Genomic DNA, 14720 nt, shown 5'->3' with positions numbered 1-14720 from the left:
AACACTAAAACAAACCAAACAGAGCACCAAGGAACAGCAGACATTTCCAGATCCCTGATTCATTAGAGGCATCTTCCTCCAGTGTCTCTGGGCCTGCTCTCACTGGCAAAGCCTTCCCCCATGGCAGACATTGGAGTCAGCTACACCGACGCCTTGGCTGGTGGGGACGGACAACCTCATCATGAGATTTTTCACCATCTGGCCCCAAACCATCTCCCCAGGCTCACCTCCCACCTCTTACCTCATTTCGACTGCAACCACACAGCTGCTGACACTGACGAGCAACAATCCCTCCAATCTTCCCTCGTTTACAGGCTGTTTGCCTATTTCTGAATGACTCTCTGCCTTCTCAGCTGCCTGGAAAACCCCTACTTGTTCTTCAGTGCCCACTCACAAATTGCCTTGATCAGGAAGTTTTCTCTGACTTTTTTTTCTCTGATTTTTTAAAGATAACTCGGCTGCCTTCTACTTTCATGTCCTACCATCAAGCACAGCAAATACATCATCAGTTTTATTAGTTATTATCATTACCATCACATCCATCACTTATCAGGTGTTTTACTTTGTATCAAGGACTCTATTAAATGCTTCACATGGATTTTTCTAGAACACCCATAGTTATTACCTTCCTCTATTTTACAGAGGAGGAAAGTGAGGTTATTATGGTTTTAAGTATTAGCCTAAGATCATACAGCTATTAAATGGATTCAAATACAGTTTATCTGACTCACAAGTCCATGATCTTTCCAATAAAATACATAATCACGTTTGTTCATGTCTATTGTCACCGATAGTAAATAACTAACTTAAAAATAAACCAAAAACTGGTTTAATCAGTCAAACAAATGACTATTTTTAAAACAAGTGGTCTAAAATAATAATAATAAAAATAAAAATAAAACAAGTGGTCTAATCCAACATCTTTTCAAAATAACTGGCTCTCTGGGGCACCTAGCTGACTCAGTTTGTACTGCATGTGACTCTTTTTTTTTTTTTATAAATTTTTTTTAATTTTTATTTATTTATGATAGTCACAGAGAGAGAGAGAGAGAGGCAGAGACATAGGCAGAGGGAGAAGCAGGCTCCATGCACCGGGAGCCCGATGTGGGATTCGATCCTGGGTCTCCAGAATCGCGCCCTGGGCCAAAGGCAGGCGCCAAACCGCTGCGCCACCCAGGGATCCCTGCATGTGACTCTTGATCTTAGGGTCATGAGTTTGCCACACTGGGTATAGAGATCACTTAAATGAATAAATATTTTTTAAAAATAAAATAAAATAACTGGCTATCTTAATAACCTCACCTTTTTTTCCCAGCCTAAATCAATGCAATACCATAAGCATCTATTAAATCCTTGCTATGGGGGGAGACTTAAAAAAAAAAAAAAAAAAAAAAGAATGCTTCATAACTCATGAGCTACCAGCTTATTTTAAACTCCTTTTCCCCGGAAAGAAGTGAACGTATGCATAGTTATCTCACTGGAGGGAAAAAAGAGCGCAGAACATTGTAACTCCTTTGTTCAAAATCCTCCACAAGTTTCCCCATCTCACCCAGAGCAAAAGGGAAAGCTGCTTCATCAGTTAACCCCTATTCCCTCTGTGATTCATTTACTATTCATCCCCTACTCAGTACTAGTCAGCGAGATAGCCTCTTTGCCATACCTCTCAAGGAGGCTTTCTCTGACCACACTATTGAAAATAGTAACCTTTAGGAACCCTGGGTGGCTCAGGAGGTTAAGTGTCAGAGTCTCGGTTTCACCTTAGGTCATGATCTCAGAGTCTTGAGGTCAAGCCCTATATGGGGCTCTGCATTCTACCGCCCCCCCCCCCCGCCCCCCGCTGTTCTTTCCCCCATTTATGTGCTTGCACAGGCTTGTGAGACCTCTCTCTCTCTCAAATAAATAAATAAATAAAATCTTAGAAAAAAGAAAAGAGTAACCTGTCACATTTCACAGTCTACCTCCCTCTCACTTGCTCTATTTTTCTCTATACCATTTAGGACCATCTAACATTCTATTTTACTTATTAATTTTGTTTATTGTGCCCACACTACCCTCACCATGCCCACTCCATCACCAAGATTTCTGTTGGATTTGTCCTCTGCTGTATCTTCAGCATCCAGATCTGTGCCTAACACGTAAGAGGTGCTAAATATATCATTACTGTAGGGAAGACTGAATGAACAATGACCTAGCTTTATGCAATGATCTATCTGCTCACAGTATTTACTTTGGTGTCCATTTTCCAAATTTCTAAATCACATGGCCAGCAGAAGTTAAAATGCAACTTAAAATGTTTCACTTGGGGGGCACCTGGGTGGCTCAGTCAGTTAAGCATCCGACTCTTGGTTTTAGCCCAGGTCATGATCTCCCTCAAGGGAGACTGAGCCCCTCGTTGGGCTCCATGCTCTGTGGGGAGTCTGCTTCCCCCCTCCCTCTTCCTCTGCAGCATCTCTGCCTTGCACTGTCTCTCTTTGAAACATATAAATAAATCTTTTAAAAAAATTTTTTTCACTCGGAACTGATCAATGATGACAAAAACCTCATGGATATAGAGTTCTTTTCATTGTCTTTCCCGGAAAGTCTTACTATGACCATTGTCTAAAATTTTAATTATGGCTTTGAGATCCTGGTCTCAATTCTAGCAAATAATAGCTCATATTATCCCAAACACTTCAAGTGACCTGCAAAGGTATATTATTTATTTTACTAAAATGAAAAACAAGCACATATAACTTGATTGGAAATAACTACAGTGATTAAGACAAATGACCTGAGGATTCTCTTAGGAAAGGGTTCTAGGTCTAAATTATTTAAAAATATTAACTAAAAGAGCGTCTTCTTATTCAGATCATTAAACCATAGTTAATTCTGAACTACCAACAGTACTTAAGAACCATCAATTTTTAAAAAATAATCCAAAGAGCCAACAACTCGAAAGGTATTTAGAATCGGTTTTCAAGTGCAATATACCCCTATGCTTCTGCCTCTCTAATGGTTGCTTTTCCTTCCTAATTATATTTACTTGAGGTTTTGAGTTTAAAAGCTCTTCACACACACCAGCATTAGCAGAAAGCAAGCCAGACTGTGATTTAAAGGGGAAAAAAATCGTTGTATATGCCAAGGAGATAATGTGCAAGATGATAGTATCTTCAGCTCAACAAAAGAAGTCATGTACAGTCCTGTCTCCATCTAGTTACCTCACACCGAGGTCAATAAAAAAAACAACAACTACAATCTTCTAGAGAATAGCAATCAGTAAGGCTTATCAACAATGCACAACCATGTTATAACCTCTTTCAATTTCAAAAAATGTTGGGTAAGGGCTCTTCAGCAGTGGCATTTGATTCCATATTAGTCTGCAGTATTCAAGAGAAAAACAAAGACCTATCATTCTGAACCCTCCATTACAGACCCACGCCAACTGCAACAAAACATTCTTAGGGAAATTGCTGTTATTCTGTACTTCCCATAAATGTAAACAGGTTTCTTATTTTCAATTCTAAATTTAAAGATAGAAACACAGCAGTTAAATATTACATTTTAGAATAGTGCTTTTTCTCCATAAAATACTGTTTGAAAACAGTAAACATGTATAACCAAAAAGCAATGGAAAATAACCTCAGAAGTTAACGATCAACAATTCAAAGCAATTCTATTTTAATATCCCATTTATAAACTCATAAAGTTTGCATAAGCAACTGCAAACAGAATAAAGCCACAAAACAGATCCAACAAAGGAGACAACTTTCAAAAGAAACTTTAAACAACCCTGGAGAATATAAAAATAAACACAGTCTAAAAAAAATAAAAATAAAATAAATAAAAATAAACACAGTCTCGTTTAACATACATCTGTCCAATGCAGTCAAGTTTTTGATGATATTTGTTGGTTTTCTGAAAGGTTTTACAGTATTTTAATTTCTAAAAAATGGAGAGGAAAAAAGACAGTGCAGTTAAGGTTTCCATATTAGCTCATAAATTCCCAGCTCTTTTCTTCAAAACACTTCTATTCCTGGGGTGTCTGGGTGGCTCAGTCAGTTAAGCATCCAACTCCTGATTTTGGCTCAGATCATGAACTTAAGCCCCACATCAGGTACCACAATGAGCATGCAGCCTGCTTAGGATTCTCTCTCTCCCTCTGCCCCTTCCCCCTTCTAAAATAAATAATAAATAAGTCTTTTTAAAAAATAAACATTTCTATTCCTGTGGAATCATTTATTCCTAGAGTTGGAAGTTTCTGGAGAGGTTCTCAGCCCCAGCTGTATCTATGAGGGAAGGAAGGTTAACATAATAAAGCCCTGGCTCCACCCCCAATGACTCTGAACTATACTGGAGTGGAGTCAACGCAGCAGTTTGGTAAATCACCCAGGTGACCCTACTGAGTAGTCTGTATAGAAAGTCATTGATTCTGACCCAGGTCTTCTAAAAGAAGATCCCAGGGTGGGTATTTAGGCTTTGCTTAAACACTTCCTATGCTGAGACCCAAAATTTCATCCAAAAACTCCAAAGGTAATATAGTATTGTATAGATGGTCATTTTCCAAATATGAATGATTGTTTTTATGGGGCATAGTGACCCATCATTTCTCTTAACAACTACAAACAGAGCTCCAAGATCTTTGTACTTATGCCCTTTCCTAAAATTTACTTCCCCCAATCTTCATGTGACTCATCATTCAGGTCTGGGCTCAAATGCCACCTCCTGGAGAGGGTTTCCTGATCACACTTTTCCTAGCCGGTCTCCGCCTAGGTTCATGGCATTTCTCATGTCCTAAGTGCATGTGTGCTTACTGACTATCTCCTGGGTCTCAAACATAAGCTCCATTCAGGCAGCTCCATCTTGTCGGTCTTGCTCAACACTGTATCTTCAGCAAGCAGCACAGTGCCCAACACAGTAGCCACTCAACACAAGCATTTGAATGGATAAATGAAACAGAACAAGGGGCACAGGTAATCTAAAGCAAAACCCAAACTCAGATTGCTATATAATGTAAATTGTTAATGGTGCCAATTCTAAAATATTGAACTAAGTGTAAAAGACAAAATATATCAGTGTGCGTGTGTGTATGAACCCAAATATTCTGGACGCTACAGACCCCCTCAGTATAAATCATATAGATTCAAATTGTACAAAATTTCATGGAAACTTCCCCAAATTTACTGATGTAGTCATCTTAAATTCTTTATTACACATCAGTTCTCTTCTGAAAATCAAACAAAACATATCAAAAGTAAGATAAACTTTTGATATACTTTGAAAACATTCCAAATAATCAAAAGTCATAAACACTGCAAAATGCTAAACATTAAAACAGAAAAATGTAACCATGTTGGAAACACTATGATCTAGTGGTAGGGAAGGGAGTATAAAAAAACATAAATAATATGAAATTACTTGGAAAGTGTAAAAAGATAAAATTTTCAAAACTCAGACTGGGGTAGGGGAAACTTTAGAGATCATCCTATATAAACTCCTTTCTAAGCATGAACCTTCTAGACAGTATTCCTAGCATGTGGTTGGCTAGCCTTTCCTAAAATTGTTTTGGCAACAAAGAACTCACTACTTCCTAAAGAAACCTGCCTAAAGAAAACGGTAACGGACCCCATACTTCTTAGTTCTTGATTTTGACTCAAAATCTGGCTCCCATGGACCCACTGGGCCTTGTTCTTTCTCTGAAGCAATCACAAATATGTCAATGAAACAAACTCAATGAGTCAGTTCTTTTTTTCTTAAGACTTTATTTATTTATTCATGAGAGACACAGAGAGAGAGAGAGAGAGAGAGACATACACAGAGGGAGAGGCAGGCTCCCTGTGGGGATCCCGATGCAGGACTCCATCCCAGGACCCTGGAATCATACCCTGAGCCAAAGGCAGACACTTAACCACTGAGCCGCTCAGGTGCCCCAGTTCTATAACTATACAGGTATGATTAAAAAAGTAAAATTAATCCAGAGGGAAATAAGTTTGGGCCAGATGCTCAAAGGAAAAGAGAACTATGAATTGTTAAAATTTAAAAAAATAATAAAAATAAACTGTCAAGGGACAGAATACAAGTGTGAAAACAGGTAGATTTCCCTGGCTGGAGATGAGTGACTAGAGTAGAAACAGGAGGAAAAAGACAGAAAACAGTTGAGCTCTAACGGCTAAGTAAAAACTATGGTAATTGAATAAGTCTATTCTGTATATTGTAAAGAAAATACAATGAATTTGAAAAATAAAGGACAGATAGATTAAAACAAGTAGACTAGGTAACGCTAAAACAGAGCATCATAGAAATCTAGAGCTGAAAAGAATCATAGAAATTATCTATCCCAACTCCTTAATTTTATAGACAAAATTATTAAATCCTAGAAGAAAAAGTATCAACTGCCACTCTTATATACCTTTTCATTGTTTTAAGGAAGAACACTTTTACCAAACAATTTCCTGTCTTGTATCCACTGGTCCCCATCACCTACATAACATGCTGAATCTGAGATTCTGTATATGATCCTAACCAACACCTCAAAACTCAACTATCACAGGGCAAAGATGGAATAACATAATGAGGCCCAACTGCCTGAATCATCTTGGCTTTTCACCAAGACCTGGTATGGACAGGATGTGGCCACACTGCAGGACCAGCTCTCATCGGCCATGGAATCTAGCCACCTATTATGCTGATACACATAAGCCCCATCACCAGCCAAGAAGACAAGAATCAAATTGCTGTTAATTAATGCACAAAACTTTCCATCTTTTTCCTTGGTGTTATCACACAGGCTGCCATGGGGCAACCCAACAAATTCCATCCATTTGTTACACACGCCTGCACTCCTCTCTCTCAGCACCAGAGCTATCCTCAGGGCAGAAGCTGGACCACCTGATCCCTCCAAGCCCCCAGGGTCACCCACACTCCCTGGGATTCTCTGGCTTTCTTCTCTATTCACTCCCATTTTCTTCACGCTCAAAACATCAGTGCCTTAAAAAGGAAGCCCTGCCGGGTACCTGGGTGGCTCAGTTAAGCATCTGCCTTCAGATCAGGTCATGATCTCAGGGTCCTGGGACAGAGCAGCACGTGGGGCTCTCTGCTCAGTGGGGAGTCTGTTTTCCCTCTCCCTTTGCCTCTTCTTCCTCCCCCTGCCTCCAACCCCCTACCCATGCTCACTTGTTGTCTCTCAAATAAGTAAATAAAATCTTTTAAAAAAAAAAAAAGTTAGCCCTGCTTTAGAAATATCTGATTTTTTTTTTTTTTTTTAGTATTTTTAAAGATTTTATTTATTTATTTTTAGAGAGAGGGTGGAGGGGCAGAAAGGGAGAGAGGACAAGTAGACTCCACACTGAGCGGGGAGCCTGACACAGGGCTTGATCCCAGGATCCTGAGATCATAACCTGAGCAGAAACCAAGAGTCCAAGGCTTAACCAACTGGACCACCCACGAGTCCTAGAAATATCTGCATTTTAAAAGGATATAGTATTAAATGAAAAACACCAGGTTACAGAGTAATATGTATAACATGATCCCATTTTTATAAAAATAAACAAGAACAAAAAACTCTGTCAATGGATTCATATGTTAAAGATATTTAAAACAAGTATAAGAGAATATTCAACAAAGTGTAAGAATACAGACAGAATTGGGAGGAGAGAAAGGAAAACAACTAATTTGTATATGATTTTATCTAACTTGGACTGTTGCCATAAATTGTAATTATAGAATCATAATTTTCAAAGAGCAAACTATTATGACCAAAAAAAGAATGAAAAAATTTTAAATGAAAAGCACTAATATGATTTCAAGTTATCTGTCAGCAAGAGGTGTGTGCTGTTTCTCCCAGGCCCCTCTAACCTAAGAGGTCAGGAAGGGCCAGTTTTCCACTTAGGCTGACCTCTGGGTCCTCATTGTGCCAGGCCCAGCTTTGTTTATTAATTTGCACAACTTCTAATTCAAAATGCAATCAAACTAACTGGCGAAAACATTGTTAAGTTGTTCATATCTTCCATGTTCTGGAAATAGGGTTTGAATAAAATGACAACAAAATTGCACAAATTACTCGTTTGTTTTATTAAATTGAGAGTTGAGTATTTTAATTTGTCATGCAACTTATGCCTCCCCTCAAAGAAAACATGAATTAAAAGGATTCCTATAACCTAGCCATCAACCTGACCCTCTAAAATGGCTCTTCCCATACATAGTACCTTCTTTTGTGAATGGAACCACCTTCTACACATCCTTAGAAAATTCTCAACTCTACTCTTTTCCTTACTTCCCACATCCAGCCACCCAGCATCATGTTCCACTCTACACCTCCTAAACAGCAGTTAGGTCTGACCCCTCCTCATCATCCCTACTGCCCCTGCACAGCTCCAATCCACTCTCTACACCCAACACTGGAACTTCTAAACCATACATGTGACTGAGATATTTCACCCTCTCTGGTAGTATGGTACAGTGAAAAAGAAAATGGGCTTCTTCCTAAACCAGATTCCACCACTTCATTTTGCAGCTTTGAGAAGAATCCTTAACCTAAGACCTATTTTTCTTTTCTGCATAATTCAAGTAATATCTACCATATAAAAAGGATTCCTAAAGAATTAGAGATAAGGTATGCAAAATGCCTAGTCTTAAATAGGGCTTTCTACAGAATTAAATGCTTTATTACTCTATTATTTTCTTATCTGTAAAAATAAGCAGAGTCTCTGAATCACTCTGAAGATTAAGTAAGATGTAAGGCACCAAACACAGTTACTAAGAAACTTTTTTTGTTTCCTTTCAATGGTTCTCCATCCCCAAGGCAAAAGGTAGCTACTGCCACCTTCCCAGTAACATCTCCTGACACTTGACTTCACATTCTTCTTTAACATAATGAATGATTTAATAGTAAGACTGCATCTCTTCATGCCTTTCTCTCCTTCAAGGCCATATTTACAGGTACAACATTATGTGTGAGCAAGTCTTTTACTATATATTTCAACATGCAAGTGATTATCATATTTTTGAACTTGGAATGCAATATCCATTTAGCATAAGTGTACTGAAGGGGATGATAGAGCAGAATATTCATAGGCATGAAAATCTGAAAAAATAATCAAACCATAGTTACCATACATGTTCATCCAAACATAATGAGTGTGATGAAAGATATACCATCTTGTTAAATAATATCTGAGAAATAATTTAGCCAGAGATGAAATTTTAAGTTGAAATAAAAAGAAGAAATGGTGCAGGTTAGAACAGCTGGATCAAAAAAAAGAGAGAGAGAAACATGATTGAAAGTGATTGTGTTTTTTGTTGAGGTTGTTTGTAAATACTTTCCAAAAGCACATATTGATATATTTTAGATGTTTTAATTAATTTGATAATAAATATAATGATAAATATAAATATGTCTCTTTCAAAACACTGAGAGAGAAAATACTTAGGTAAATAAGTAATTAACATTCTCTATGTTCATTCATAAATTGGAAATGAAATCTGAGGGCTCCCTTCCCCCCAACTATGATTTCATAATTTAGCATATACAAAGCTAACAATCTCTCCATATAAAGAAAGAAATTTCTGTTTAAAGATGAATCCAAATAATTAAATGGCTTTCATCAGGTCCTAATGTGACAGTCTCTAAAAAGTACATAACTTATTCTTTGAATGATTTAACCAGTGCTCTGAAAAAAACACAAAATTGGCTCCAGGAAGAAAAGCTGCTCACTGTCCACAAAGTGCTTCTTTAACAAATGGTGTCTATCCTTGGTGTCAGGGGTAAGAATGAGCGAAAAAAAAAAAAAAAAAAAAAGGAGTTGAAGATTCTTCATACATAGTCTACCGTAACCTAGCTGCAAAACTTTTCTAAAGTTGTCACATGGATATGTTTTCTAAAATGCTACAAAGAATGCTGAATCATTCCTTTCTAAGGGGATCTTTTTCCACTTTACTATTTTTTAAATTTCAAATACTTTCTTTAGGTAAAAAATAAAACAAACACAAACAAATTTAAATTCTAGGAGGTTTTTTTTTTAATGTATGTATATTTTTAGTTTAAAAATTTTTTTAGAACTATGACTCTTCCACTATTTTGGCCTGAATGACATTCACAGTGCTGATTTACACACATCCCAAGCATACAATCAGCCAGGACCTGAGCAACACTGGGCATGGGTGCCCTCAGGTCACTGAAAAGCAAGCATTACTCGTGAAATCATAAAACCATGGTCAAGTATTCTAAGAGACAAGTTGCTTTGTCTGGCTCCTCAAAGACTATTAAAAGGAGAACATTATGATGATGGCAGAAGTCATTCCTTTTTTCATATCGTGACTACTTTTCTTTCAAGTGTGTTCTTTTGGGTCATGTAGATAGTAATACAGGCAGAAGGCACAGCCCTAAAGGATGTCTGGCCAGGTCAAAAAAAAAACAATCTAGACTTAGGGAAGAAAAAAACTAGAAAAAAAAATAATGAGTTCATCATCTTGATTTTGCACATCTTCAGGCCAACACCGCTCACTTGCATTATCGTCATAGCAGTAATCAGCCCGGGAAGGAGGGCAGCAACATTGCTGGGTGCTGACTCTTGAAAAAAAAAAATGACCTGTAAAGACTGAGCCATGTTGCTATCCTGCAAATTACCAATGTTCAACTTGGACTTAGTACAGTCATTTTCTGTTGATGTTCTCATAAACTGGACCAATGACTTTTAAACGAATAAATGAATCATATTTGTTAAAAAGAGCCTAGAAATAAGCCAGATATTTTATACTTGATGTTATACATAAAATACAAAATTGTTTACTATATGTACCTGCAAATGAACAAAACTTCCTTTTTAAAAATCAGAACACTCACAAAACATCTCTCAAAAATGGCTTCTATATGATATCATCATTGGGATATCTTAGCTTGCACAATTATTCTGGATTTACTTTTCAAACAGGAAATATTATGGAGACCGATTTAGTGCATTTAAATAATCCCAACTAAAGTATACATTATGCTTAAAAAATAAAAAATAACAGGTCATGCTATCAAACAAATATAATCATTATTTTATTACTCTTAAATATCTTATTATGTAATTGCTTAGCACAGTTCATTTGGAATAAAAAACTGAACTAATTTATGCTAAGTGCAACTCAAAATACATATGTAAATGAGTATCGTCTGGTAAAAATAATCCTGATAAATTTTTTATTAACCTCCTATAGAACAAAATATGCCTCAAATCTTTAAAGAAAAAAAATGTATAACTGCTCTTTGCATTATTCTGTATTAAGAAACTACAGTTGTACTCTTCTCACAAAACGTTTTTTCTCATCCTTCCCATTATTGTTGATGACAGGTAGTGTTTCAATACCAGTCACTTCCTATACTTCCTAATTTTCTTATTCTTTCTCTGACACTAACCAAGATTGACTAGTGAATGTTTGATAAAGGTGTTCTTTCTTCCAATATAAATGTACTCTTTAATAAAATATTTATCATACACTTATTATGTGATAGGCTTTGTGTTAAAGGCTTTGGATGCAAAGTAAATTAAGATAGATTCCTTTCCTTAAAAGCTCATGGTCTAGTCAAGGCAAAAGACAATTCCATTATGGTTTACTATGTAGAGTAAGTGCAAATGACACAGAAATACCCCTAGAAAGGTTGTTTAAATCAAGCAGGAAGGTCAGTTAACAGTTAATACTCCATTTCATTAAATTAAATCTACCTCCTTTATCAAGGAGGTGATGGCTTACCACTGCCTGGTTTGCACTTCTGCACCTTGGCAAAGCAGTGTTGATAGGTTTAAACATCAAAACATCTCTGAGAATTATAATCACTATTCCTGACTTCACAAGGTTTAGCATCACTGAATTTAAACATATCAGACCTAATCTAAGTTGGAAAATACCAGTAAGTCCAGCTGTTGTTAAGAACAGACATGTACATGGTAAGAAAAACATGAACTCAAAATTTACATCCTGATACATGAAAATCAGATTTTTAGTTGGGTTTTTTTTTACCATATGTTTATTTGTTGGCATTCAGCCCTCAGAATAAAAAGAAAACATACTTAAAAGTGGAAGTATTTACCATATCGTGTACTAGATTAGAAGGCAAGTTGATTAGATAGGTCATAAAACGTTTTTTTTTTTTTTTAACTGTAGCAACATAAAAACAGACACCCTCCAAAAAAACTAAGAAAAATATATATATTTTTGATATATATATTTTGATAATATATTTTTTTATAATAATATATACCAAATTTAGAATTAACACTTAAAAGTCAATAGCCTCCTAAAAAGAAAGACTTGCCACAAAGAAAAGCAGTGTGTACATATAAATTTATAACCGGTGACTTGTTACCCATAGTGCTTCAGGAATCAGGTAAAACAGACTGAGTTCCTTCAACCGTATGTATATTCTTAGGAGTACTTGATAGGAAATCAAAGCATATCCATTATTTTCTTCCAAAACATTACCCAGTCTTTAAGAGAAGCCAAATACCTAAAGACTAAAGAGGACAAGTGTTATGCATGGCCCATTTGTGATATTCTGGTTTTATAAATACAGTCATTCCAAGCAGAAGAGCCTCATTTGATACGGATGGCTATCCATGCACTTGATATAAACCATTCAGATCGTTTGTAGGGGAGTTAAATTTTCCCTGGTCAGGGTGACCTTAGATGACTTGGGCATGGCTCTGCCTCACTCCGAGGTAAAATCAAGGCAGCGGGATCACCCAGCAGAGTTGTTTTTCTCAGGCAGCCAGATGACAAGAATAACTAAAGCCAAAGAGAATGGAGATGGCCCAGACTTTGTCAAATGGGATTGGCGGAGAGTTCTTCTAATAACAGTTCCCCCTCGCATCGAGGGGTGGTTGCCTTCAGAGGGCTGAGGTGCCACAGATCCCACATCCTGAAATTGTAGGTCCCTCAGCACAAACCCACTCATCACCTTTGTGGATTATGGGATAGTCGCTGGCCCCTGGGTTTGAAATAACAGCAGTTCGGAAGAAGTTGGATTTACACATTCCAACCCAGCTAAATGTCGCCTTAAAGTGCTGAGACTTGAAGACTTCTGCATCTCCCTCCCCCACGGCCTCACCAGCCACTGCCTCTCAAATGCCAGCTTATACATTCATTTCCTGGGCAATTTTTCTCTTGGGGGGTGGGGGGGGGGGGGAGAACACAATGGACTCTTTCAATCTTCTCTTATCAACAAAGGACTCTAACACGAAGAAACATGCCTTTGGATGTTTTGCATGCATCCTTTGCGACTTCTTTACAGATGATGAGTGGGCGCTGGGGGTGGGGGTGGGGGTGGGGGTGGGGGTGGGGGTGGGCGGCCGGGGGCCGGGGAGGGATGAGGGGCCGGGCAACTCACCTCCTTGAGCTGCTCCAGCTCCTGTTTGAGGCTGTCGTACTCAGCCTCCAGCTCGTCATACTGCTGTTTGAGGGTCAGCTTCTCCTCCAGGACCACCAGCCCGTACTCGGCAGCCTGGATCTTCTCGTGGGTCGTCTCCGTGAGCTCCTTGGTCAGCCGCTCTATCTCAGTCTTGTAATGGTCCACGGTCTGCAGCACCTCTTCTGCGGCCATAGCCCCGGTGGATGGAGACGGGAGGGGGCGTCGGGACGCGGAGCCGGAGGCAAAGCAGGCGGGGGGCGGGGGGCGGGGGGAGGGAGGAGGAGGGGGGGGTGGCGGAGGCGGGGAGGGAAGGGTAAGAATGGAAGAGTGTGGCTGGCGGAGGGAGCACGGCGATGCCCCGACTGCTGCTCCGGCCGCGGCGGCTACACCGCCCGACACACTGGGGAGAAATGCGACATGGAGAAGGCGCGGGAGGATGAGGGGCGAGGCGGCGGCGTGCTCTGGGCCGGGCCCTGCGTGCGCTCAGCAGCCGTGCGGCATGGCCCGGGCTGCGGCGGCCGCGGGACGACGAGGGGCTGCGATTCTGCTTATTCAGAGGCGCCCGGCCGCCATGTCTCCCGGGCAGCGTCACTGCAGTGTCCCCGGGGCCCGGCGCGCTCCGGCTCGCGTCCCGCCCGCTCGCTCCACCTGCTGCCTCTGGCCGCGCTGCAGCCGGTGCGGAATGATGCAGTCTCGGGCCCGCTCCCGCCCTTCGCGCCCGGCCCCCGGCTCCGCGCAGGGGGCGGGGAGGCGGAGGGAGTCAGCGCGGGGGGAGGGAAGGAACCGACCCAGGCATCCCGAGGCGCCTCCCGCCGGGCGCGCGGGGCCGCCGCCGCCGGGAGCTGCACCGGGGGGCGCGCGGGCCGGGGCCGGGGGCGCGCGCGGGGGCGGAGGGACCTGCGCCCTGGTCCGCTCGGCCGCGGCGGGAGGTCCTCCCCCGGCTCTGCCCCGCGGACGTCCCAGCCTCCCCACCCCCCCGCCGGGTGCGCGGGGCCGCCGCCGCCGGGAGCTGCACCGGGGGGCGCGCGGGCCGGGGCCGGGGGCGCGCGCGGGGGCGGAGGGACCTGCGCCCTGGTCCGCTCGGCCGCGGCGGGAGGTCCTCCCCGGGCTCTGCCCCGCCGACGTCCCAGCCTCCCCACCCCCCCGCCGGGTGCGCGGGGCCGCCGCCGCCGGGAGCTGCACCGGGGGGCGCGCGGGCCGGGGCCGGGGGCGCGCGCGGGGGCGGAGGGACCTGCGCCCTGGTCCGCTCGGCCGCGGCGGGAGGTCCTCCCCGGGCTCTGCCCCGCCGACGTCCCAGCCTCCCCACCCCCCCACCGGGTGCGCGGGGCCGCCCCTGCTCGGCCGCTGCGCGGGGAAC

At 41.3% G+C, this 14720-nt stretch overlaps 1 protein-coding gene across 5 annotated transcripts in view; it reads right to left on the bottom strand.

Annotated features, from left to right (window-relative positions):
• Window positions 1-13620, bottom strand: part of BICD1 (BICD cargo adaptor 1) — a 225722-nt gene extending 212102 nt beyond the window's left edge. For 4 of the 5 annotated variants that reach the window (XM_038577218.1, XM_038577219.1, XM_038577221.1 and 1 more), the window contains exon 1: window positions 13343-13555. In XM_038577218.1, coding sequence (XP_038433146.1) covers window positions 13343-13555 — 213 coding nt within the window. Of the gene's footprint in view, window positions 1-13342 lie in introns of all 5 variants that reach the window. The other variant, XM_038577222.1, reaches the window with a different exon arrangement.
• Between the last annotated feature and the right edge of the window lie 1100 nt (window positions 13621-14720).

Source organism: Canis lupus, chromosome 27 (assembly GCF_011100685.1).
Source record: "Canis lupus familiaris isolate Mischka breed German Shepherd chromosome 27, alternate assembly UU_Cfam_GSD_1.0, whole genome shotgun sequence".
Taxonomy (NCBI): Eukaryota; Metazoa; Chordata; class Mammalia; order Carnivora; family Canidae; genus Canis; species Canis lupus.
Note: the sequence above shows the minus strand (reverse complement) of the source record. Positions and strands in the feature narration are given on the sequence as shown.